At 38.5% G+C, this 27,874-nt stretch overlaps 1 protein-coding gene across 38 annotated transcripts; it reads right to left on the bottom strand.

Moving 5' to 3' along the window:
• Positions 1 to 716: 716 nt before the first annotated feature.
• Positions 717 to 26,394, bottom strand: znf740a (zinc finger protein 740a). 38 transcript variants are annotated; one of them, XM_049588513.1, is made up of 21 exons: positions 25,915 to 26,393; positions 22,862 to 23,024; positions 22,475 to 22,657; positions 21,836 to 21,982; positions 21,086 to 21,206; positions 20,744 to 20,827; positions 18,688 to 18,771; positions 16,187 to 16,270; positions 15,608 to 15,691; positions 15,058 to 15,141; positions 14,592 to 14,675; positions 13,791 to 13,874; positions 11,796 to 11,879; positions 11,344 to 11,427; positions 10,814 to 10,897; positions 10,307 to 10,390; positions 9,443 to 9,526; positions 8,893 to 8,976; positions 6,392 to 6,475; positions 5,851 to 5,969; positions 717 to 4,186 (listed from the first exon to the last, which is right to left on the bottom strand). In XM_049588513.1, the coding sequence occupies exons 2-21, from the start codon at positions 22,904 to 22,906 to the stop codon at positions 4,013 to 4,015; spliced, it is 1,965 nt and encodes a 654-aa protein (XP_049444470.1). In that variant the 5' UTR covers positions 22,907 to 23,024; positions 25,915 to 26,393; the 3' UTR covers positions 717 to 4,012. The 38 variants fall into 38 exon arrangements, with proteins under 38 accessions (XP_049444470.1, XP_049444479.1, XP_049444528.1 ...); XM_049588522.1 differs by having other exon boundaries at positions 21,866 to 21,982; XM_049588571.1 differs by lacking the exon at positions 15,058 to 15,141 and having other exon boundaries at positions 25,915 to 26,394.
• Positions 26,395 to 27,874: the final 1,480 nt, after the last annotated feature.

Below are 27,874 nucleotides of genomic sequence, written 5' to 3'. Positions count from 1 at the left end.
AGATTGCAGTAGGGGTGTCCCCTCAGGAATGAACAGGACCAACACAGACAAACATTGCCTTTCCAGTCACACCAAGGGTGGGAGGCACCAAGGCCAACCGTAAAGGAGCACTATCCCCCTGGTCCCCCAGGGCATCCTTGTGCACCCCAGTCTGAAACACTTTATAGTGAAACACTTCCTGTGCCAAAAAATCAAATATTTCCGTTGGAATGGTGTTGGACATCCAGTTGTCTGTTTCCTCAAGCCACTCACGGCCCCTGGGCAGCTCATAATGTTAAGTCCCTCATGCCCGAGACATTTTATTGGCCTAAAAAGCAGCTCACAAACTGTCCTGACAGAATTCCGATCACCTGTATGCTCTTCCGATTAGACTAACTCCTGCTACCACAGATTTTTCTCAAGTTTAGCTGACCCTGACCCTTCCACTTGGTCGAGTTAGAATAACATCTTACTCTCATCTGTCTGGGTTATATATCCAGTGGTGGAGTTTGTGTTCTTTGACGTCAGAAAGCGATGTTCTTTGAAAGTTATGTCACAATTTCTAAGATTTGATTAGATGACTCAAAAGTCTTCTAATCAAACAACTCCAATGATTCCCTCAGTAGGTCTGATTTAATGAATGGCGTGTTATTGATGAGTGAACAGCAAAACATAAGGCCTACACACCACATAACCACACAAAATGAAGTCAACACAACCAGTAAGCATACAAAAAGTCCTTTACAAATTCTTTTATTTCAGCATAATAGTAAGAAGCCTCTCCTCTGATTTTCATATAGTTGAAACTAATTGGATCACAAGGGTACATATTAGTTAGCCCATTTTACAATAATCATTGTAACATTTTTTTAGGAAGTTATTCTTATGCACTCATTTTCCTACACAAAATAATCAATATCAAGATCCTATCTTAACTGAGGACCATAACTCTGCATGCAAGACTAATAAAGAAAACAACTAATCTGTGATAGCTACTGTTATGCTGTTGTTCATCTAATACCATTATCAATATAATTTACTACAAATACCAGGGACTTTGTATAAGAAAGAAAACATTTTCTTGTGGTACTACTGCCTCTAATGTCAAAATTACCAAACATACTGGGCTCTCAACTGTACTGATCCAAATTGTTCTGTCCGCCTTCTGTGTCACGTTGAGGAGAAATAGGCTTTGTCTAAAACCTAAAGTCTAGTACAGTCTGAAGGAAAAAAAATATCCATCTGTCTTTTTGTCTTTTTTCCCCCGTCACTCCAGTGTTTACAATTTCATCAGAATAAAAAAAGGTCCTTGAAACAATCATCAAAATGTGATGAGAAATTCCCAGACAAATAAATCCTCAGATCTGTCTGTAAAAATTAAACCTCAATCTTATAAACAAATTATCTGAGACTCAAGGATTCTATTGCATTTTAACAATGATACTGATAATACTAAAAACAATAAAAGACAAAAAGGTATTAACAAGTGATGTCAACTTTATACTGTATTGCCCTTTAGCCATTTCAGTATGTGCTCACACCAGCGGATGTCCCTTCCACAGATTTGGAATAGTGTTTCCACAGCAAATCAAATCAATTTCTCAAACTTGGCCCCTTTGCTGCCACTGGGTTTCACTTTATCTTATCAAAACACTTAAAACTGAATCCCGTCTCTGTACACACTTAAAACAACGTAGTACAACTTTGCTTTGCAATCAATGGACCATTGTAAAGAAATCTTCCCAATAATACTGTTGGCAAAATATCACTTAACTCAATAATCTGCTAATGTATCAAACACAAACATCTGTACATCCTAGAAATAAGAGACGAGAAGATGCACTCTAGGATTCCACCTCCATATTCACTGAAGCTTATCTCCTTTTAAATTAAAAAACAAAAACAAAGTTCTCGTCTCAGTGTGAAATCAACCGTGATGTTTCTGTTGCTTGCTCTGGCATCAAAGAACAGTTGTGATGTCTTCATATGTACATGTATGTTCAGCCTAGCAGGCTAATCCTCCCACCCAGCACTCATATTACTGGCTTACACAGAATAGTTGGGACGATGCAATTACTTGCTCACCAGTCACAGAAAAGATCAAGTTTGAGAAACTGTTTCAATTCGCAGCAAAGTGGCCCTGGTCAGCTGGCTCCCTGCTGTTACACAATACGATCAAAGTTCATCATGGGTAAAAAAAATCGTCTGTTACAGTATTTTTTTTAGTACTACAATGATTATTTGTGTATCCACACTTACTTAAGGCTAAACCCAATGACATGACAGACATCCATTATTACACACCAACCACATATTTGGATAAAAAAGGCAATTGTTAGTGTGTAGTAGAGTCAAGCAAGTGTTGATTCTGCTGTGGCATGCGAGCAGCCACAGCACTGCAGTGGGAAACAATTTAGCACTACTGACTTCTCACAAGGACCGTCAAACTCCCAGGAGCTCCTTAAGGATTACGTACTGTGTTAAACTGTAATCGGTAACAATGACCCAAAATATTCATTATCATCATCAAAAGACAACCTCTCTCGACAGGAGAACACGTTAGTTTCTTTTAGCGCCACTGAAACCATCAACATTCTGTAACCATGACAGCTTTAGGATAAAAAATAAACTAAAATTAAAAAAACAAAAAAACCAAAAACAAAACATAGCATGATGATGAAAGGCTGTCTCGTCATAGTAAATACATCTGATCCACAATAATAAACAGCTGAGAAAAAAAGGCAAATGAAAAACAGAAACACACTAAGGCCACAAGATTTTGTATACCCCCGTTAATCTCACAATGAGAGTTATCTGTACAAACAACATAATGGGACTTCACGTGGCCACCCTGTGCTATTTTAGACCAGAATCTACGGACAGATCAAGGAGAGAAACGTTTCTGTTACGTACTGGAAATCTCTGCATATATACTGTATATATACACAGCTGAACTTACAATAGCATGACTCTTGCTAAGTGTGGGCGGAGACTTGCCACGGCTGCCATCCTGGGCCATTTCCTGAGTCATCAGCATGCCATACATGACACAGAACATGAGATACACAGGTGATACTCCTGTGACCCAACCCTTCATGTCTGACACAGAGCCTCTCAACTGCAGGCTGCCCCTCTCATCGTCCACTTCTTGGAAGTCCTGGTTTACAGTTATGCAGCACTATCACTTTTTTTTCAATAAACACACAAATTTACTCCGGTTTCTTCAGGATTTCACGCAACAGTAGCAGAGGACTGTATTTGAACCCATTTCTAATGATCTGTTTCTGGCCCATTTTGTGCACAAAAAAATCTCCATTTATGTCCCATAGTGAAATAATAAACATTTTCAATTATTTACACAAAGTAATCATTAAAACTGAACCTCCTATGTGGATAAGTCAGGGAAACCCTATTGTTCAAATCATAGTTTGAGCAGATACTGCTCTCAGTGAAATGTCTTAATGCTTAGCACTATGTTAGCAACAATGGCAAACAAGATGTGGTGTGCATGATAGGATGGTTTCCCTGCTTTATCTGGATGGAAAGTTCAGATTTATTAACGAGGACCTAAGTGACGACCTTTCTGAGTCAAAATGGGCCACGTGAGGAAAAATTACACAGAAGCTCAAATACGTTTCCTCACCACTTCATCCCATTTTGTTGCTAACACGTCAGGATAAACAATACCCACAGCCCTTCCCGAGTACCACGAAATGCAGATATATTTGAACAACAATAAAAACTTTTTTTTTTCTTTTGCAAAAAATCAAATAGATTAAGTACAAAACAGGACCACTGTTCATCACAGAAAAGTCTCATCTTTTAAAAAAATGGGGGGAGAAAAGGAAACACAGTAAAAAGTCAACGAAACGAAAACACAAATGTCCCTCTGTCATTAGTAATCCCAAGACTGGAGCTGCAAGGTCAGTCTGTGCTAGAGTGTGGCGTCACTGAGCACAGAGTTGAGAAGGAGAAGAAACCCTGTGGCTTGTCCCGTCTCTGGCGGTGTTGTGGATGTAGGAAAGATGGAATGTCAGACCGCCAGTCGGCCTGGAGGGGGGTGCAGGGGACTCCAGGTTGGGGGTGCGGGTGGGGGTTCTTGGGGGTATGGGCGTGGTTCGCAGCATGGCTGGTTCTCTACTTTGGCTACGCCGCGACCCTGGCACAACCGCCGATGCCGCAACAGCCGGTCTGTCCGTGAAAAGTTCTTCAAAACACACAAATTGGACAGTTAGTACTCGTACCAGTCAGTAATGTGGAGGATAAGTCTTTTCAATAGATATAACAACCAAGACACAATAAGTCAGTCTTCACATTGCACATTTTAGACATCAAATGTGACACACAGAATGAATTATAAGTTGAAACAGACATTCCCACCCCCCAGCATTTCTGAGTGGTATAATTGTTGGCGCCACTCTCACAAGACAACTGGATTGCTTTCAGTTTTCCTCAGAGCCTAGCGAGCAGTCACACTAATGTCTGGGCTTCATTTCTAAATAAACACACTCACCTTTAAGCATTAACACACAGCAATAAACAAAGGTGCAGGTGAATGTTGAAAAAACGGCAGAGGAAACTGAAACTAAATCGTTACTCGTTAACAGGGCAGCTGTGATGACGTCACTTAGGTGTGACAAAACAAATCAATCCGGACTATCAGGAGGAAGCGAACAAACTTGTAATTGACAGGCAGACCTGTTGCACAATGACGTGGGGTTTCTAACATACACAAATACTGGGAGAAGCTACTGATAGCTACCAGGGAAACAACAACGCTATCCTATTCCTGTTTTGATTGTGAAATGATTGACGCATCTCCTTTATAAAACAAGCCTTTATTTTCCCAAGACATCTAACCCGGTGACAGACAGAATACCATAGTGAATGCCAGGCTTAAAAGTAACCAATCTAAACGCTGATGGTGTCACTATTCTATCATCATCACATTGTACAATCAACATTTACTAAATTACAAGTCAAAGGTCCAATGTGTAGGGTTTAGGGGCATCTATTGGCAGCAATGGTATATAATATTCACAACTATTGTCCCATTTATACGACAACGACATTTATGCGTTTCGGCTGACTGTTTACAAAACAGCGGCATTTGGGTGCCTGAAAACGCAATGTTTTGAAAATGGGTTCCAGCGTGCAATTTTTTGGAAACAGCACCATCTCTGTTGTCATGTAAACTTGCAATATGCGGTTCCTCTGAAAATGGAGACTTTTTGCACATGCGCATTACGGTTCCAGTCACTAGGCACGCGCAAGAAAGTCAACCATCACAACAACAATGGCGGACTCCTGAGCTCTGCTTGTGCTGCTCATCCTACTGAATTTATCAATGCTTCTCCAGCAAAGTGTAGATTTAGTGTAGCAACTCCACCTCGTTGTCCGTCCAGAAAAATGTTTGTGCTGTTGCCAATTTTGTTTGTTTATACATCACCACTCTGTAGAAGGAAGCGCATGTGGCAGGTGTATGTTGTTTCATTGCGAAGTCATACCGCCAACTACTGGCCTGGCATGTATACTGCAGCATTTTTGTCATTTTTGCGGATCCATGTGCAAAGCCATTATTATCAAAACGTCGTCTGAACGTGGAACTTTTTTCAAAACAAAAATGAGAAACGATTGTGTTTTCAGCGGAATGTTTTCCTGTAAACATGGCCTATGTTTTCACGTTTCTACATCGGCCACTGTGTTTGAAGTTTCAGTTATGCAACCTCACCACTAGATGCAACTAAGTCCTACACATTAAACCTTCAAAGCAAAAAAAAAAAAAAAAAAGTCTATTTCTACCTTAAACAATACACGAATATCATAAGTATAACATTAGGGTCACTTTGTCATGTTAACATTTGTGCATACCTGCTGGCACCGTTCACACTGGTAAGGCTTCTCCCCACTATGGACACGCTTGTGTCTCTCAAGGTGGTAGCGCTGGATAAACCTCATATCACACATGTCACAAGCAAATGGCTTCTCTCCTGAAAGAGCACACAAATACACAGTCAATGAATCAATTTTAGCGTCTTGTACCAACAAAGTGCGTGCAATTTTCACTTACTAGTCTTTATTTGCAAACTATATTCCCAACACTTACAAAAAGTTGGGAAAAAAATTGCCCTATCAGTAAATTTCAACAGTTTAGTTTCAGCATCTGAAAACTGATGTTCTAAAAAGGCCTCGTCATCAACTCATTATGTGTAGATCAGAGTGGAATTTCTTGTTTTCATGGCCCAGATCTACGCAACATAGTGGCCCCAAAAAGTGGGGCGAAGTATTTTGAGGCTGGTTCAACATCCCATCAAATGACTTGACAATCCAAACTCGAGTTTGTTGTGACCCCGTTCTGTTGGAAGCGCCAGAGCCTTTCTCAGTAATAAGGGTACGGTAAAGGAACGCATACCCGTATGAGTGAGGCTGTGTCTCTCCAGGTGGTTACGCTGAATAAACCTCATGTCACACATGGAACAAGCATACGGCTTCACCCCTACACACACAGAGCAACATATTAGCCCTACCACCCACAAGTGCAAGAAATACAACTTTCAAGCTCAAGCTAGCACTAGGACTAAAATACTAACAGATGTAATAGCTCATCATTTCTTTGTATGTAATGTGCATTTTTTCTGTTTTAGAAAATGTGTTGAAATGTTCAGACATGCAACTAAGACCACAAGATTTCAATGTAATGGAGCTAAACATGTCTGGTTTTAAAGCAAAAACACCAAGATATGTTACATGTGTGTGTCATAGCATTTTACCACTGTCTAAATAAACATCAGTAACATCCTCACTTGACACTGCAACAACTCTGACAGCATCCTCTCACCATCCGTCTGTTATGACTATTTTTATACTACAAAGGCATTAATGGATAATTTTCTGTAATTCTGTAACATTTTGAGTTTAAATTTGAATTATTACTAGATGCGAAGTTTCCCAAAGCCTTCATTTACTTTTAAGGTTAAAAACAGATATTTTATTCTCAAAATGCTGCAGAAAGATAAAGATACTGTAAGACTGTTATTACGATGCAATCAAATGCCATCATAAACGCAAAATAAGGGTCGTCACGGTAGAATTAAGTGTTATTATGAAGTCTGTGTTGATCTGCCAAAAAACCTAATCACTCTTTCATATAGATTCCTAAGTGACAAAGTGATATGCAGACTGTTTTTAGTAAGGCTGGGTTTCAAGAATCCATTCTGATTTAAAATTTAGGAGAATTGTGGATGTATTTCATTTCATGATTCTCAGTTATGCTTATTGACTTCTGGGAGCAAAGTTTAGAGCCACTGCACTTCTGTGTGAGTAACAGAAGACATGATATTTATTTTTCTTTATCTTTAAACCAAAAATAAGCACAAAATTATTTTTGACAAATGTCAATATCAGAGCCCAAATGTCCTGGAAGGGAGTCCCCCCCCTCCAACATATTCTTAATTCATCACTTCGTGTCTGACTTAAAAATTACGCCAAAAACTGCAACTAGCAAAAAGAACCAGAATTCACAAGTGGAATTGGAGACAGAAATGTTAACATTAAACCTTAGCAAAAAGGCAGCATACTCGATCCTCTACATCCATATTATAGTTCTTGAATTGCCCTCCAGTATCACTGGTATGTGTGGTGAAAATGAACTCACACAGCTGGTAGGATCTGAATCTAACCTAACAGATTGAGCATAAATCAAAACCTGAATATCTGAATGAAAATAGATTTAAAAATTAGAGGGCAAAGAGGAAAACAGACACGATATCTCCTCGGCACCCGGACATGTTATCTTGTTGTCTCGATTAGCCCCTAGTTTTGATCTGAATGAATTAGGCTGGTTTGTCAGTAGACATGGGAGGCAATCCCATGGCGAGGTGACGGAAGACTTGCTAGCCATTGCTACCTTTTATAGTTTTTGCTTGGTTTGCTTATGCTAGCAGGAAGATGCATATCAAGGTGACCTTTCAACTTGCTAGGTGGATTTTTTTCTCACGATTGTGGTCATGGTGTACAGATTGCATTTACGCCTGCGCCTAACTGTATGTTCAAACCAACAGCTACCAGAGCTTCCAAAACGGAAGAAGTCATTCATTTTCAATGAGAGCCTGGAGACTTGGGCTACCTGGTCATCAGCTGCACGTCTTGGGCGTCCAAAGCGACCGGAGTGGTCCGGAGGGGAGTTAAAACTCGTTTAACTTTATGATAATGAGCTCTGACACGGTTCGGAGACAACCAATCGGAATGCTGACGTGCTTCGATGAAGCGGGTCCCAGAGAACAAACCATGTAACTTTGGTTCCTACAGGTTTCCTTGTTTGAATGGGATGACATATGCTTTCTGTTTTCATTGACCATACATAACTTTCTGTGTTCCAACTATGAGCTTTTTGACTGGAAAACAGCAAGCAGCAACTACGCTGCTTTCAAGCCAGTAGTCCGTTTTGCAGCTCCTTTCAATTGACAAGCACGATTGAACGTTCAATGATTCACGTGGTTAGCGACCAGAGCGACCAAAGCTGCCACAAATATTTTTGACAGTTGTGTTTCTTTGGTGTCCGCTTTGGAAACTTCTGGTTTGAATGTACAGTAACACACTGATATGCTATTTTCTTACAAGGATAACAGATTAAGCTTAATCGGGTGTACATGACACAAGAGATGTACATTATCCACCAACAATCCTGGAGGGCAACATTCATTTTTTGCTAAATAACCTAGTTTAAAGCAAAGGAAATTTAAGATAATGAATAAATAATAGTAATTTAAAATGTCTTACTAACACCAACTAATCTGAGCACCTACAAATAAGTCTTCTATTATTGTAACCACACAAAAGTACCCATCATATGAGCTCTGTACAGAGTAATAGTGATCTATATAAAGTGAGAAGGGCAGGTGCACGGACCCATACCCGTATGAGTGAGGCTGTGTCTCGCCAGGTGGTAACGCTGAACAAACCTCATGTCACACATGGTACAAGCAAAAGGTTTCACACCTAAATGCAGAGCATCAATATATTATTTTCAGGTCTTTTAATTTCTGTTTCACAATCCATCAATCAGTGCTGTACTTTAAACATCTATTTACAATTGATGGGCTGTTAACCACTTCTTTCTTACTATATAAAATGTTTCTGAAAATAATGCATGTTGAGTTTTTTTTCTCCAAATCAAATTAATAATACATCAAACTGTGTCAATCAAATTTCAAATCCACAACTAAACACATCACATGAGCTGATGATGTTACAGCCCTGTAATTATCTACATGTAAAGACTTGCTGTGATGTTGCATTTACACACATAATGCAGCATAGCCTTGATCAAGAAAAAATGTACAACTAGTTATTTTTACAGAATAATCATACTAATGATGGTAATTATCTGAGACAGCTGACCCTCTAATACAATGTTAGGTACAGTCAGATCTCAGTGACATGGGTAAGGTGGGCGGACGCATACCCATATGAGTGAGGCTGTGTCTTGCCAGGTGGTAGCGCTGAAAAAACCTCTTGTCACACATGGTGCAAGCATAAGGTTTCACACCTAAATGCAAAGTAGCAATATTATCATTCTTTATGAAAAAATACCTAAGCTATTGGTTATTAACCACACATTTGCCAATTCATGCAATAACAAAAAGATATGTCTGATGTTTTCTTACAGTTACCAACAAAGACAACTACACAACTGACTGCATTTGCTGTATCACAAATCACAATTATTTCTATGCTGCCAATGTTATTGTTAAGAATTACAATTACAGTCAGGGAGCACTGCAATCACTGCCTTTACTTTTATATGTATCATGTTATTAGCCTTTGACTAATGTAAGTTTAAATCGTACTAAAATTAACAAGGTATTTTGCTTTACCAGTGCCTTTAGGAGAACAGTTCAGGGTGAAAACATCATGCTAACGGACACTTTAAACAACTAGGCATTTCACCACTAGTAATCATGCCAGTTAAAGAAGAGCTGATGAAGTAAGATCATTTTCTGATGAGAGATTTCTAATAATGTGGTGACCAAAATTGTTTTAAAAGCTTATGTATGGGGCCAAATGTGTCAGTACTGCTGGCTTTTATAGCCTTTTAGTTAATTCTCATTAAGAAGGTGCTAAATGTCCTAGAGGGCATTGATTACTATCACTGTAAGTAAACTACCTTAATGTACTTAAAGGTCACAGAACTTTAATGCAAATACTTTGCTTTTAAGTTTTACACACAGCTAATGATCTGGCTACGTCTACATTAAGACATCTGTGTTGCAACCGTTTGCGCTAATGGCCTACAAAATGTGAGAAGGGCAGGTGCACTGACGCATACCCGTATGAGTGAGGCTGTGTCTCGCCAGGTGGTAACGCTGAACAAACCTCATGTCACACATGGTACAAGCAAAAGGTTTCACACCTAAACGCAGAGCATTAGGGTATTATTTTCAGACTGTATTTTGTGTTCACAATCCATCAATAAGCATTATACTTCAGTTATCTGTTCAGAATTGATGGGTTGTTAACCACTTCTTTCAATCGTTTTGAATGACCATTTTAAGAAATTATGTCTTCCTTTAAATCCAATAAGAAATGCATCCAACTGTGTTAACCAATTCTCAAATCCACAACTTAACACATCACATGAGCTGATGATGTTGCAGTCCTTTACTTCTTTACACATTAAGATTTGCTTTAATGTTGCATTTACACACATAATGTAGGGTAGGCTCCATCAGGAAATTGTTTAAAGTACTGATGACTACCTCAGATAACTCTGTATCTAAAATAATGTATTTACAATCAGATCTCAGTGACATGGGTAAGGTGGGCGGACGCATACCCATATGAGTGAGGCTGTGTCTCGCCAGGTGGTAGCGCTGAAAAAACCTCTTGTCACACATGGTGCAAGCATAAGGTTTCACACCTAAATGCAAAGTAGCAATATTATAATACTTTGCCTCACTTTCCATTTCTTTTTATTCAGGAGTTAAAATATATATATATATATATATATATATATATATATAAAATATACATACACTATTGGTTATTAACCACACAATCGCCAATTCATGCAAAAACACAACTTTTTTTCCCCTCAAATATTTCTTCATAATGCTTTTATCCATTTCATTGTGTTGTAGTTACCAACGAACATAAAAAAAAAATTCAACAAACTAATGATTTATGGTTATTCTGTTTAACTGATAATGGCAAACATCAACAGACTAGGAAACCCTTAAATCTTCATAATTCACATTGACATTTCCCTTAAATTTAACAGGCGTATGTCTGAAGTGAGCTAACAATATTAAATGTCACACAGATTTCTCACAGTGAGTGTCATGGGCACGGTGCACGGACCCATACCCGTATGAGTGAGGCTGTGTCTCGCCAGGTGGTAACGCTGAAAAAACTTCATGTCACACATGGTGCAAGCATAAGGTTTCACACCTAAACGCAGAGCATCAAGAGAATTATTTTTGCGTCTCTGCCACCAGGCTGAGTAAAATAAATCTGTACTCCTTATATAACATAAGAGTATCAATCTGGGCTAAATTGATGTCGGTGGTTAATAACCAATGTCCTTCCCTAGAAGTACTTACAAAAAAGGTACAATATGATGCTTGTTTGAAATAACAAAAATTCCCAAAGGGGATCTAAAAATCCACTTACACAATACATGAGATGATGTCATCTATGAGATATTACACTTGAATAGTTTGTGTATAAATACAGATATACCATATGAGACTAGACCAAACATACAGGTGTTGCAGCATCCTAATCTTGTGACAGGGTTAAGATTGGCTGACGCATACCCATATGAGTGAGGCTGTGTCTCGCCAGGTGGTAGCGCTGAAAAAACCTCTTGTCACACATGGTGCAAGCGTACGGCTTCACCCCTATACACACAAAGTACCAACTTTAGCATAAAACAGTCAACTGCCAAAAATGATCGACGTTAAACTTTACTAATTGCTTAGTAAAGTTTGGTTGCACTCATCAGCGCTTTGTTTACACTGGAAAATTCCAGTATGCTTCAAAACTCGGCTATTCCAATTGGACTTTGACATCTAATTCAAGTTCAACTGTAACTGCTACAGGTTTGGGGGGAATGGATTATTCTCTGTGGAAAACAAAATTAACTTATTTTCAAACCTAAAAAAACTACGACATGACCAGACAATTGAGACAAAACCAAAGTCCCTAGAGGGCACATTCATACTAGGACAATAGCAGGTTTTTCACAGGATGCCAATAGGTGCTTTTATCATATAATTTCAACATACCAAATACAGATTTCTGAACTCAAATGTAAATGCTTGAATTTTTGTAACGCTGATCGCTGAGGTTAGACAATTTTAGGCAGTTGGAAAACAACTATGCACAACACATTAAAATTCGACATTTGTTTGCAAAGCAACGCTTATAATGTAACTTGAAAAACTGTGTTAAATATTAATGACAACTGCTCTGTAAACCATTACACAAAACCTTGCTTTTAATTTTAAGCAAAACAATGCTATTGACTCTGCTCTATCTCAAAATTTTAAAACTGTACTATAAATGCAGACTAAAAAACAGCATAAGACCTGTTTTCAAATATGACAGACAATGAAACTGTGACAGAGATTTATGTTATTTCCTCACCATTACTTTGAATGTGAAATGACATAATGACTAAGCTGTGTGAGCAGTCATCTCTTTATTTGCATGTTTTTATTTTTTACAGGATCAAAAAAAATCACAGTGTGAATTTTAGCCTACATATGACCTAAATATAAATCCCCATTTTGAGTCCCACTCACATCAACTGAGACCCCACACTGTGTTGTTCCCCCTACAGGTCTAGCCCCCCACCAGGCCATATTACCGACACATACTGCTTAATTCAGAATTTAGTAATCATTTCCACAATTGTTCCAAAATGAACAGGACTCTGTAAAATCAGACAATCTGGTTCCTCATTATCTTTAATTGCAAAAATGCAGAAAAAGGTCTTACATTCTTTTTTTAATTCTAGGTGACGCAGTTTTTGGACACACTTTGAACTTTCCTCCTGCAGCTTTGATATGTATTAATAATGTGAATATGACATTTTCAGACCAGGGAATGGACTAAAAACATTCATATTTTAATTGACCTCAATCACAATTTTAGTAAAAGGGATATTAAAGTGCAGTGATGTCATTAAGTCTACAAGCCATGGACATTAGCATTCTTGGAATGCAAGTGAAGATTAATTATTTTTATATGCTCTTCTAAGCCGTTATCCATTTAATGTATTTATGAGAATCTGGTTTCTGAAATAAAGATTCACATTGGTAGTATAAAACACATTTTAAAAAGTCAATCAATATCAAACTCTTTTTTTCCACAAGACAGATTCAGCTATTGGGCTCACTGTGTAGTCTGTATCATGTCAAAGTAGACTAGTGACAGCTGAGCTGGTTCATATTGAAAAACGTTTGAAAAGGAAACCTTTCCGTGCAACCATTATTTTTGGCTTGCCGACATTTAAAGCTAAACAATTAACAGTTTCAAGCAAAATAACTGAATAAAACTACAGTGTTGGCATTTTTGCTTCATGGTCATCATGTCATTTTATATACAAAGTATGGGAAGAGGTATTGTTATGCAGGTACTTATAAAGCTCCTTGTAGATGCTACGTTAAACATTAGCACTTGTCAATACAGTGACAGAAAGCAATACAAACTCGAGTTTGAAGCAGCCATGTAAACATTAATGTGGGCGCATGCATGACCAAAGTCAAGGAAAGAGAGGGTCAAGGTTCAAAAAAATGAGGACATACCCGTATGAGTGAGACTGTGTCTCTCCAGTTGGTAACGTTGTATAAACCGCATGTCACACATGGTACAAGCATATGGCTTCACCCCTAGACAGAGCACAAGAGTGTTAGATGCATTTCAGTGTTGAAGTTCATGAACACCAAGATTTAAAAGACATTAAAATAAGGAAATATTTTCAAGTTGTTCACTATTGCATGCTTTATTTGCAAAATTCTGTCAGAGACATTACACGAAAAAGAGAATAAGATCCTGCAGACATCAAGAGTTAAGGTGCATCGTTAATTACAGAGAAACAGGGCGTACACACTGCAGTTTGGACCAGCTCGAGTAATATTCAGTCATCCTGGAAACAAACTCTTGATGGTGCTAAGAAACCCATTTGAAGCTTTTAAGTTAACCCATGTTCAAGATGCACCATTTCACTATTTAGTCAGGCTGAACATTTTTTTATTTCCCTAATAAAATCTTTCTTTTTTTTTTTAACATTTTAGACTATTGATGCCTGCATTTTAACTGCTTTGTAGTGTAATGTGCCTTTCATATGGATATGTCATACAATACTCAACAATACACATGCACAAAACAAAACAAGGTAACTGACAGAGAGTCACTTTCTCAGTGGACAGTTTTCCAACAAAGCCTAAAAATTCTATGAAACATTTTTTAGAAGGGGAAATTAATTTACCAACAATGGCATAAGTATTGTATTGTACACAGAGGGACTAATCAATTAAAAAAATCATGTGTAGGTTGTTTCTATGAAAGGTTTCATAATGAAAGGGGAACAAATAATTCAAGCATACCAGTATGAGTGAGGCTGTGTCTTGCCAAATGGTAACGCTGGAAGAACCTCATGTCACACATGGAGCAAGCGTATGGCTTCACCCCTAAACGCATACAGTACCAAACTTTAGAAAAGTGTTCTCATGAACTATGTACACAAAAAAATGTCATTTTACACACACTTATCAGTGTTATGTCATTACAAAGTCTCATCTATTTTCATGGCCAACTAGTCTCTTTACATACAAAGATACAAAAAATGTCAACACTAAAAGCAGATAGCAAACACAATGAGTACAACAGAAAACATGAGAAAAAAATCTACTTGTGCTTAAACATAAACCTTTCATAATCAAGAATATGGACAGAGTAGTACAAATTACAATTTTTCTTTGAGTCAAAGTACTCTCACTGGTGCCAACTCACAAGGGCAAATATGTACAACCCCTGATACTGTCAAGTGAGAGGGATAAATGAAACTTATACCCGTATGGGTGAGAGTGTGTCTTGCCAGGTGGTATCTCTGGAAAAATCTCATGTCACACATGGAGCAAGCATATGGCTTCACCCCTGCACACACAGAGCAAAATATTTTGTAAAAACAACATAATAAACTGAACAGGACACACTCGCTTCTTTTATGTATCCAGACATGCCAAAAGCAGTGGCACCAGCATGATGCAACAGTAAATAAAAACATTTTCTAATCTGTCATGAAAGAGGGACCTCAATCAAACTCTCTTCTTTCTTAACTCATTGCAGCTTTTCAATGCCGACATGCTAGTCAAGATGTAATTTACAGGCACTGCAATGAAGTACCACTAGAGTTAACTTGAGAAATGCTATCCAAAATAGAGCCCAAAAGGGGTAAGGCAAAAACTAAAATGCACTCCTCCAGCATGGCCCAACAGGTGAAACAGCTTTATAATTGTGAATATCAAAACCGGGGTAAAGTCATTCTATAAACAAAGGACAGATAAACTTCAGTAAACTGGGTATTTGGGCTCTAATGTAGCAAAGAAGGGCAAACCCATACCCGTGTGAGTGAGGCTGTGTCTCGCCAAGTGGTATCTCTGGAAAAATCTCATGTCACACATGGAGCAAGCGTATGGCTTCACCCCTACACACATAAAAAGTATGTAAATATATGCTAGAAACAGAACAAAAAAAGTTTCAACACATAACCATCAACTCTTCCCTGAGAATGACTCTTCTTTTGTTTCTAAATGTTAAACCATCTGTCTGGGAAACAAGTGCTTGTTTTGCAGTACATGGTTATGTGTATTGTGACCATGGGTCATTTCAGTTAAATGAACAAGTGATGAAGAAATTATTGTGCAGAACAAAGTAGAGCATTCAGCAGGGGAAAAGCTGAAGTTGTGTACATTCAGGCGCTCCACTGTGTTTGCATGTATTTATATCATGGGCTAAAATTAGTAGGTTTTATATTTTACAATCCTAATACATGTCTGGATACATCTTCATGTTTCTGAATGTGTGAATGTTTGGTGGTCATTTTTACACCCTTAATCTCTGTTTACACTGCTTTAAGTGGAAAAGTTAGGGCACTTCTGAAACACCACAACCTAAAGAGCTATGGTAAGCGGACGCATACCAGTATGAGTGAGGCTGTGTCTTGCCAGATGGTAACGTTGGAAGAACCTCATGTCACACATGGAGCAAGCGTACGGCTTCACCCCTACATACACAGAGTATCAACATATTAGCTAAGACGTTCCTTAAGCATCAAAGGGAAGCATCATTCACAGGCATTAAATCACCAGAACCTGGCAGACATTACACATTCCAATCAAGCTTCATGCCAAGGGCTGATTTGTTTTACTTCTAATTGGTAAAAGTGTCTTCTGTTGTGGGCAGCATTTACAAATAATCGGCAGTACATCATGAAACAAAAGCAGCAACAGGATAAATGCCAAGCAAGTTTAAAACAAGCAGCAAGATAGTAAAGCAACGTCTACGACGGTGATCACACTGGTCAGCTGAAGCAGACACGTTAGCACACTTCTCCACCGTTCAGTATTACGAGTGTCGACAACATGTTTTGACATGGTGGTGAGGGTATTTGTTGTAACTTAATCCAAGCTGAAATTGGTTTAGCATCTCTATGGCGCACATTAATTCAATTGGTGGTGGTGTGACAGTGTGTGTTGCTTTGAAGTGTTACAAGTGTGCTTGTTTTCTGCAACTCCAAAGTGATGATCTGCCTCAACTTTGAAAAGCTTCCAATCTGATCCCCGCCATAAACTTACAGCAGAAGCATTTGTATAGGCAGCTGTGCAACTACACAATACCAACATTAATTTAAAAAGCCAGACAATTACAGCTAAGACACGAGTTGTGCAGCCATTAGTCTGTGTGTAAAATAGATGTGGACATCAAAGGACTATTCCCATAATATACCATGGCCTAGGGTAATCAGCTACTTTAACATGGCTGGATCAGGTAGGAGGACATTAAGACAAACTGCTACACACTGTAAAATTTTAACTTAAAATAATAAGTAATAAAAGCCATGCATAAACAGATTATCCAAACACCTGAGTGAGACAGTTCCCTGAAAAATTGTGTGTCTGTCACTGCTTTTACACGACCTCTTCAAGGTGGGATTTCACGCCATTATGCTGCCTTGCTGTTTTATATAAAAGATATGTTTACAAAATGTGGGGACGGAGTGGTCTTGCCTTTAAGGTGGGATTGGAGGTGGGAGCGGCGCCTAAAACGACATCTGTATGAACGATACAGTCAGCAGGACGGGATCATGGGCGGCACGTGTGACATTTTGACTAGTTGTTATGCATGCAACCCACCAAAAAGTTGCTGTCTGCAATTTGTGAAAACAATGAGGACTGGGAGCTCCTTAGCCTCCAAGCCGAAGATGAGATCAGCCGCCATATATCAGAGATGGCAAATTATTGTTATTGTGTAAATTGTTATGTAATTGTTTATAAACTGCTGCCAACGCGAATATGTCACACTAGAGACCAACGCTGTTGTGTTACACGTCAGGCTCATGCCGCCTCTTTTAATTCCGCAATGTAAGCATGCCGTCTAAAATCACACACCGGAGCAGAATGATGCCACCATCATTTGGTTCTGTAATAAAAATGTAAAGGTGGCTTGAAGAAGAGAACTGGTAGCGGCCCTACAGCACGATCTCTGTGTAAAGAGCTTGTGAAATTACACTTTTGTCCTTAACACTTTGTGACCAATCACGCCCCTCTCTTATACTGTGGCTGTAACACCATGTCAGATCCTTCAAAAATCCTAACCATGATGGATTCAGCCATTAATAATTAATATAGTACAATGTAGGCTAGCAGAAAGCTAGCTTTGTCTCTTCAGCTCGATAAAGCGATGAATCAGTAACAACAACCTCAGAGAATACAAATTAACTAAAAAATATAATTTTGTAAATTTTATTGAGCAGCAATGGTACAAGAGGGATAATACACTTTGAGGGGTCCACAGGAGCTATTTCAGTTCATGTCAGCTGTTGAAAGCACTTAACATCTATTCATACAGTGCATTACAATATTGACCCATAACTGGATATAATCAATAACAAGCCATTCTGTGTAAGGAGGGTGTTGATTCTGTTGTTGTATTGGACTGGAAAAAAAATCATGTCTATATTTTTTCCACCAAATACAACAAAAGATGTATGTTTCTTAACAGATGGATTTATTGCATGGCTTTCTATTAGATCGCATTACACTGTAAATGTACTGTGTTACTATTTCACTGTTGCGGTCACTATTTTGCTTATATTAAATCCACTCTGAAGTGATCCCACCACTGGGACCCCTTAAAATGGGGTACTGAAAAATCTTTTTATAATATGCAAGATGTAATACTACAGACCTGTTTAAAAATTTGGTCAACATTTAGTCCAATATATAAAAACATACTGTCACTATTTTTCTGATTAACTCTTAAAGAAGTGGTTTGGGTCTGGTTTGTTTATATGTTGTTTGTATGGTTGTTTAGACTGTGACTGTTTTTGTTGTCACAATTCTCTTGAATGAGAAATACTGATCTAAATCTGATTAAGTAAAGTGTCTTAACTTGAACTGGGTACGGTAAATGGACGCATACCCGTATGAGTGAGTCTGTGTCTCTCCAGGTGGTAACGCTGGAAAAACCGCATGTCACACATGGAACAAGCGTACGGCTTCACCCCTACACACACAGAGCATAACATTATTAGCTATTCAGTCTATTGAATGAGGGAAAATGTGGAAAAGAAAAATCACAAAATTGATTATGTGGAAAACAGAAAGAACAGATGCAATGTTGCCACAAAGAGCACTTGTGTATTCAAGCTTCTGGGATATTTAAATAAAATTATATTTATCTACAAATATGTATATGTCAAGTTTACTATCACTTAGTTTACTGCTGATGCATTTCTTCTAGTGAATACTGGGGCAGTAGTCACTCACTTGGAAAAACAATTAGGTTGGAAGTTGACTTACCCACAGTGCATACTTCTTAAACAGTGAAAAACAAAGAATTTTGTGTGAAAGGGTGCAACGCAAATATTGACATGTTTTTAACTAAAGTCCTCAATTTTCACTTAACTAAACAATCAAGAACATAGTCCTTTGATGTCCATGCAGTTATTTTCACTGACAAAGTTATAATTACATACAAATAAATAAAATATATAAATAAATCTTGCATGTTTTTTCGGCCTGTGCTTTGAGGCTTTCACAAACATACACTGGGGTCCACAAGTTTAAGTCCACTTTCAAGTCCACTATCAAAAAGTCTTGTTTACAGAACTGTTTGTTGCATTGTTTTAAAATACATAACTTGTTTTTCTCAGTTGTTTCAAGAAAATCTAAGCACTGATGCACATGAATATTTTTAATTTAAGAAATGCACAAAAAAAAGTCACAAATATCTGAACATTCAAACAACAGCACAGTTATTACTAAATTAAATTATTTTGGTCTTTCAATGGAATTAGTAGCTTTAACGTTGAGTTTCAAATCCAACACACTTTAAACTTGTCTGTGAACGTGGTTTGAATGTTATTTTGAAACCAATATTGTGGAGCCAAGTGGTTCTCTTGGGTAGAAGGAAAGTTTCCCAGCACCAGTCTGCCTCTAAACAGAATGGGACTAAACACTGCAAAGATTTTCTTAAGACAAATCATCCAAACCAAGACATGGCAGACTTTACGAATAAAGCAGGCCGTATGCCTCAACAGAAGTGCTTGTCGGATGGTGGAACAGCGTGGGTGGTCAGAGGTGGTCTGCTGTACTTGTGACCACAACCAGTTGTAATCAAGCGTTGCCCAATAGTGCACTGAAGTGTTGTACTGCACAGGGTGTTTACAGAGCATGCAGCAACTGCTAGATGGCAGAACACACATATTATCCTGGGTGTGGCTCCTTGTTAAAGTGACCACACCACGTAAAAAGACCAGTGTATCAAGCTGACGTCTCTGAAGGACCCAACAGCATTTGCATGAGCAACACAAATTCAAATGAACAAAGAACCTCTCATTTGACTCGTTAGGACAATTTAACAACAAAACAAGTCGAGCTAAACAATGTCAAAGTATCACAGGTGAAAACAGGAGGAAAGTTGTTTTTACATACAAATCAAATTTTAAAATTTGCAGTGACAGTTTCCACAGACACCACCCGACCCCACTTAGCATTCAGGTGAAAAAGGAGGAACGTGCCTCCGACATCTCTGGAATCCTCTGAAATAGCTTTCAAACAATGGGTTCACAAATCCTGCAAACACTTATACAACTGATGGCAGTCAAAATATAAGCTATGATTATAGTGAATAATGGCCATCCCAAAAGGACCAAAAAAACAAACAAACAAACAAAAAAAAAAAAAAACCATAATTTTTTATCATAAACAACATTTTTTAATAGTGGACTCAGGACTGTTGGACCGCACTGTATTACACTGCCTTCTGTAATTTTTTCCAGGTGTTGGGGGACCAATATTTGTAAGACAAATACTGTGCTTTATATCTTGAAGGAGAACAGATTTTGAGGGGCGGCTTTGTTGGAAGTTACTGTCCACAGACAAAATGAACCCTGAGCATCTGTCCATTGATTCAAGTGACAGACAACAGATGTAGTCTGATTTATGTAATATGGGTACGGTTAAAGGACGCATACCCGTGTGAATGAGGCTGTGTCTCTCCAGGTGGTAACGCTGAATAAACCTCATGTCACATACGGCACAAGCATACGGCTTCTCCCCTAAACCGAAGAGCACCAGTTTTAGTCAAAGTCCCCACAGATACCACCAATTAGCTGTGAGGCAAAAACTATTACCAAACAAGGTTGTTGTGTTTTTTTAAAGCAGGCCATTGCAAAACCTTACAGTTGCTGCACACTCCTAGATTCATTCCAACTCAAGCTTTCAGGGCCTCTTTCAACAAATGATTCATGTTATCAGGCATTAAAAGCTGTTTTGGCTTAACTGTGAACTGGAGTTGTTCCAAGCGTGACCCATACCTGTATGAATGAGGATATGTCTCTTCAGGTGGTATCCACTCCTAAATGCTCCATAACAGTGATCACAAATAAAGTTTTTCTGCACTTTGGATGAGGGACCATTCTCATCTCCACCTGTGCCCTAATGAGGACAGCAAGAACAAAGGGTCAACATACAAACTGAGATACAGTGTAGTGTAGCACAAACACAATGGTACAATTTGTCAAACATTCCCACCCACGACTGGTCAGAACCTGCTGAATATCTAAAACTGCTGTGAGATTTAAGTAAATCTGAGGCATACAAAATCCTAATTTTTCATGAACGTTTATTTTTTTCTAAAACCCAAATTATCTCTTGCATGAAAGAGCAAGATACAGAAGTTATTTTTTTCTCCCAACTACATATAATTAACATCTGAATTCGCAAATACCCCACAATCCCTTCCAATGGCCTAATGCCCTCATGTTACTGCTCCCCCGTTATGCACACAACTGCAGTTATTGTGCTCCGCTTCACTCTGCTCCCCTCCCCCTCTTTCCTCTCTCTCGAGATCCTCCACCCCCTCCACATCTTCCCTGAACTCCTCCCACCACCCCCACACAAACAAAATGTGCACACATGAAAGCTCCAAGTGAGGCGCACTTGAATAAAGTTGATTGCTTTTTACAAAAATGTGTGCAAGAGGCTAACTACGCATCTCATTAAGTGAGGAAAAATAAAAATTCACTGCAGAGACCCTTCCCTATTTAGCCACCACAGCCACTGACCTTCCCTCCCCTTCCTTCTTGTTCTCTCACTTTGCAGGGCGTTACTGATTTCCTGTTCTTTTTTTTCTGCTGCATGTCCTCGTTGGCCCTCATGTCCTTCTCATCCAGCAGGCGGGGAGCTTGGAAATCACCTTCCTTCCGGATAAGCTACAGAGCCAGAAAAGGTCAATTATTTCCTGATATCAGATCTGTAACCTTTAAAACTAAAAACAGAATATCTGAACATGACGACATGAAATGATAGACTCCCTATTATGTATATTTTTGCCACCGCCAGCTGAAGAAGCCAGTGTTAAATAGTGTGGGTTTGTACATTGTGATTCTAGTAAGACCACACAATTTTAAAACAATTTGAATAATTTCTGATGGAGGAACTGTCCTTTTTGGCGAGGAAAAAGGCCAATGGGATATGTGGAGCCTCTAATACTGCAACATTTACCCCTATGTAACCTGGTAGTGATGTTTGAAGTTAACAAAATAATAAGTAGAACAAATCATCATGACTGCATTCTAGGGATAAGTCCTCCCACGCTCGAATTTTTAATTTCATGAGGGCAATAGGTTTACACCCTTCACAGTATTAAAAGCACTGCATTCAACAGCCTATTCCCAATCTACATTTCCCAGGTGGGTGCTAACCAGGGGTGGACAGCTCATTCCAGACGGGAGGATCATATGGCTCTGGGGAGCACGGTCAGGTCCCTCTCTCTGCGGTGGTCCATGGCCAAGTGGAGCCATCATTTTTTTGGGCGGAGCAGCCATGGAGCTGGCCTGCATCAGGGCCATGCTGGAGAGGACAGCCTCGCAGCCAAGCAGCCCCGCCTGCGTAGAGAAAAAAGGAAGAGTAACAGTTTACCAATTCTATCAAACATCTGAAAACGGTCTGCAATTTGAAAGTATCTGCATCTAAGACAATATAGCCAGTCACATGGCATTTGCCAAGCTAGTCATCAACGACAACATCCTGAGTGACACAAGACTGCAAGGAAAGTTATTTGTAACCACTTTGGTGTTCTCAAAACAAACCCATTTCATATGGTCGCGGACTGAGCTGCTGGGCAGATGTGACATTGCTGTGGTGTATGTGAGCGCAGGGACAGGGGTGGGGACAAGGTCATCCAGAGATCCGTCAGTCAGGATGGTCGGGCTGGTGGGAAGCCACACCCACCTCACTCATCTAGCATTAAAACTGAGGAAGAGGAGGATGTGGATGAAACAGACAAGCATTAAATGACAACAGCATCACTTGCTGTCTTATCGTTACATAATCCATTAACTCCAGTTAGGATGGCCATTTTCCCCAATGGTATTTAAACATTACAAATATAACACACATAAATATATGTCATTTGTACAACCATATTAGTAGATTTAGCTTGGTTTTTGTTCAGAGTAATAAGTCATCATACTCGCCATTACAAAAAACTAACCATAAATGTTTACTGGCTGTGGCCAATACGTGATTAAACGTACTGCATATTTACCTCGTAACTACCCTAGTTGACCATGGTAAGCAAGCACCTGAGGGACTTCCACAATTATTTGCTTCTGAATGATAAAATAATTTGACCATAACCAAGTTGTAGCTGGGACAACAGCTGAACATCCTATCTATTTTTCTACTGGGGGAAAACAAGGATTCATTATTATTAGTAGTAGTATTAATAAAAAACACAAAACCCAAATGACTTTGTTCCAATAAACACTAATAAAATTATCTTGTCATGTATGAAAAATCACCTGTCTAGCTGACACATTGAAATTTAGGGTAGTTCAACGTCAACCTGAACTGTGATTTTCACCTAATGTTCTTAAAATATGACTTCTACTGGGAACAACACTATGCTACACTGAACACTTCCTCATCTAAGACAAACCTCAGAGCTGTATGTAATTACTTTTGCACAATGAAAATATTTTGCTGTATCCCTACTGTGGGTCTACTGTAAAGAATACACACTTAACATGCTGAATACATGACCACTATAGCAGATGGAAGCACAATCAAAATTTGCTTTCTGTAAATCAATAAGTGACACCAAAAAGCACATTTCTAGTTTTAACTCTGGAACCAGTTTAGATTCAGAACCAATTATAGATGCCAAAGAATAATCATTAAAAGGCAATAATCTCCCCTGCCTCCCCACAACACTAAACTGCTTGCTTACAATCCGACCACAAAGCACAGCTGGATGTTCTGGGTCTAAATGAGGCAGTGTAGCAGGTTAATTGCACTTGTTTGTATGACATGAGGGAAACAAGTTGAAACATGAAGAGAGGTCTGCAGAGAAATTTAGGGAAAGGGAAGAATCTGGGAAAATAACATCTACAGCCAGGCAAACTACAGAATAACGTCATTTTCTTTAACTAACAAATGAGATGACTAATACTCTTACATCTAAGATCTTCTAGCATGTCAAGATATTAAACCTATGCACTGAAAAGTTCTAAAACATATGTATTAGGCTAACTATTTGTAATCGAAACCTTCCTAAAATACATAACAAAATTCAAATGCACAAAAAAAGAACTGTTTGACCAGTGCCAATCACAACAAAAACTCAAATGGTCAAAGACTGATATTGTAATGCTTTTACTACTAGACATGTTAGTGTTTAAAAAGAGCTCCCAATCTCTGCTCACTATAACACACAACCAGTCACACCAGTGATTTTTAAAATTATGTGATTTAAACGTGTCTATCCATTTTTAGTGTTCTGTATTGAAGGTGTATGGGGTTATGGTTGTAACATTTAAGTTATAAGTTCAAAAACCACCTTTGGAAGTATACATAACATGGCAAAAATAGTGAACTAATTGTAAAAAAGTAAATAATGGGAGGGGGCAGTTGTAATTTATAAACTGCTCTGAGACTGTTTCTGTTATTTTCATTAAAGTCAAAGAAGAGCCCTAATGTCTGATTAAAAGAATATATTTCAGCTTTAACTTTGTTTAGTACAACAATCTTGGAGAAAACATTCAATCTCGTTAAAGTAATTCTGATTAGCTAAATGGGGACACAATTTGGGAGCGTAAGCCTAACGTTACATGAAATATCTATGAGTGACAGTGGTTATAATTCTGTAATTCTTAATGTAAAATATAACTTATGAGATATATTTATACATAAGCACGTGTGCAGACCCACAGCTTTGCTTTGGGTCTGCACCCGTGCTAACCTGATACAGTATAACATACATTTTGCCATTAGGTCTTAGCAAGTATGTGAAGAGGAGGCCATTATTTTCTCAAAGAAACACTGCTGTATCTTATGTTGGCTTTTCATGCTGTAACGTTAGCTTGCGTTTTAGCTCCGTTTGTTCTTTTCTCCAACTGTGACACAAGTTAACTGTTAGGCTTAATGTACCATTATGTGGTTTAATGATAGCCAGACGGAGGCAAACACACAGTTTAACGCTACAGTGCTTTCGCTATGGACAGCTAGCTTAGCGCTAACGGTGGCTAACGCTAATTAAAAGACTCACAAGGCCACTTCGTGTAGCTGCATTTCATTGAGTATTGTTGTGTTGGTGGCCAGTAGAAGAAGTGTCTTAACATAATAATGCTTTTGAAATAAACAGCACTGACTGAGCTGGCCTTCGCACCACCACCCAAACCTAGCGTTAGTTTTGCTGATGTTGAACAAGCTGGCTAACATCAGCTAGCCAGCAGCTAGCTGCTCGCTGGCGCCCTCGCCCACTGAAATATCAGTAATCGAACATTTTCTCAGCCCACCTGATCACCGGGTTAATACGGTAGCTTTACGAGAGTATCTATCTTGCAGATTGGACCAATAAATCTCTTCACCGTGATAATACTGTAATACACAAGCTCAACTGGTTCGAGATAGAGAGATAAAGACATTCGTGATGGCCGTCGTTGCGAGTGCCTCCCCCTCCCGATGATTAAGCTAACGTTTGTTAGCGAGCTAGCCATGGCCATCATTGACGCTGTAAATATAGCTAAATCCCTTTGCTGCCATCTCCGAGCATGAATGCTTACACATGAAAAAGCAGACAGTTGAATGCACAGTCAAAATTCACCGAGCATCGAAGAAAAACGAAGAGATATTTATCTACCTTTTGAGCTTCACTCGCCCGACGTTTCCAAGACCGTCTAGTTTACAAACACAGGAAACGCCACAGGATGTAACCCACTCCCCCACACAGCAGCAAAGCCTCCTCAAGCGAAGAGAAAAGGGTCATCTTCTTCTACCAGCTCCCCGTTAGCAGAGAGCGTTCAAAGTGCGGACTAAATATGTCTGTTAGTCCATTTTTACACTGCTGTGAAGAAATGTACGCGTATGTGTGTTGTCGTGGTGTAGCTGGCCTGTGTCCGTTTGTAGCAGATTCAGACGACGACTGAAAAGACGCAGATGAAAAGGAAGGAGTGGACACTAAAACGGCACAAAACAGGGACGTCCACACACATTGTGATAGTTTGAGACGCTCAGTCCTCTGCCCCTTCGCCCCGTTGTCTGAAGTGACCATTTAATAATAATTACTATTAAAATATGACTGACATTATCGCGCAATCTTTTAATCTTAAAGGCTAATTATTATTATGAGATAGCTCCTCCCAGGCTCCCGTTTAACGGGCGGTGACGTCACCATCAATTGTGGCAGTATGTGATTTAGTTTAGTTTATTCTACCTATGCAATTTTCTGTTCTTGTGTGCTTTGCTTTGGTTTTACACTCACCTAAAGCCAAAAATACACAGCATCTTCCTTAATTGGTTCATTAATCAAGTAGCCTATTAAGCGTTGGGTTTTTGTTTTTTTCCATTGTTGGCCCTGGACATATTTAAAATATTTTGGGAAATCTTTATTTGCGTGAATGAACTGCTGCTTGCTTAACCCTTTGAAACCTGAGCAAATTGGCTGGATTTCTGTCAAAAAAATGGGAGGCAGGCAATGAGCAATGATAGAAGAAATGACCCCCAAAATTTGCATGAAAGTAGAGAAAAGAGAAAACTAAAAACAAAAACAAAAAAACAAACGACCTGGGAAAAAGTGGTTTAAATTCTAATAATTCTGTACCATATTTTTTAAATATGTGGTAATAATAATTATACATCTATTTTCCCCTAGCTTTTTTCATTTTTTACTTTTTTTTAAAAAAAAAATAATTTTCTAAATCTATACTTTTTTTGTTATTTGTGGGGCATTTTCTACCAAGTTGCTCATTGCCTTTTTTGCCTATGTTTTTGAAAGAAATCACACCAATTTACTCAGGGTTCAAAGGTTTAAACAATGTCCTCGGTCGGGTCTCTATACGCCTATGGAAACAACTGGAGCTCTAACGTTGTAATAAGTTCCTTATTGACTGTATATTTGTATGGGTTAGGTAACATTAAAATGTGGGCATGTCCACAAACACCTCCTGTCCTAGTTCCTGTAGAATATACATTCAACAGGGTCTTTGTAAGAGACACAATGATACTTTTGACTTCTTTATATAGTTTGTTCTATTTTAATGCCTAATTTATTATTGATTACATATCATAATTTATTATAATTTAAACATTTTGAATATATGTTCAACCATTTTCTGTTTGCAGAGTGGAGTGGACTACAACTACATTTCAGTGTGCCATCCTGTATTGTATGACAATACATCCTCGAATAAATCTTTCATGAGACTTTATGTGACACTGTGAGTATTTTAATTCATTTTAAATAATCAAAGCACTTGCTCAGGGACTGACAAAAACAAGAGTTCAGGTCTTTTCAAATATTGTTAACAACTTTGTGTTCTTTGCATTTCATCATTCTTAGGAGCAAGAGGATAAAACAAAATTTTATTTTATTTTAATTTTTAGGTCATATAGCGTATACTGTAACCTATTTTACTTCAATGGAAGGCAATCAAAAACAATATATCAGCTGATAAGTTTATTTGTAAGTATTAAACGCCACTAAAATCAAAATTGTTAGTCATCTGGATTCTGTCATTATCAGCTTGAAAATAATGACATCAGTGTTACATTAGGTTACTGGATTACAAAATTGTCTTTTTCTCTATGTTGAGGTATACAAC

This window comes from Epinephelus fuscoguttatus, linkage group LG1, assembly GCF_011397635.1.
Source record: "Epinephelus fuscoguttatus linkage group LG1, E.fuscoguttatus.final_Chr_v1".
Classification (NCBI taxonomy): domain Eukaryota; kingdom Metazoa; phylum Chordata; class Actinopteri; order Perciformes; family Serranidae; genus Epinephelus; species Epinephelus fuscoguttatus.
This window is presented reverse-complemented; position numbering and strand designations above follow the sequence as displayed.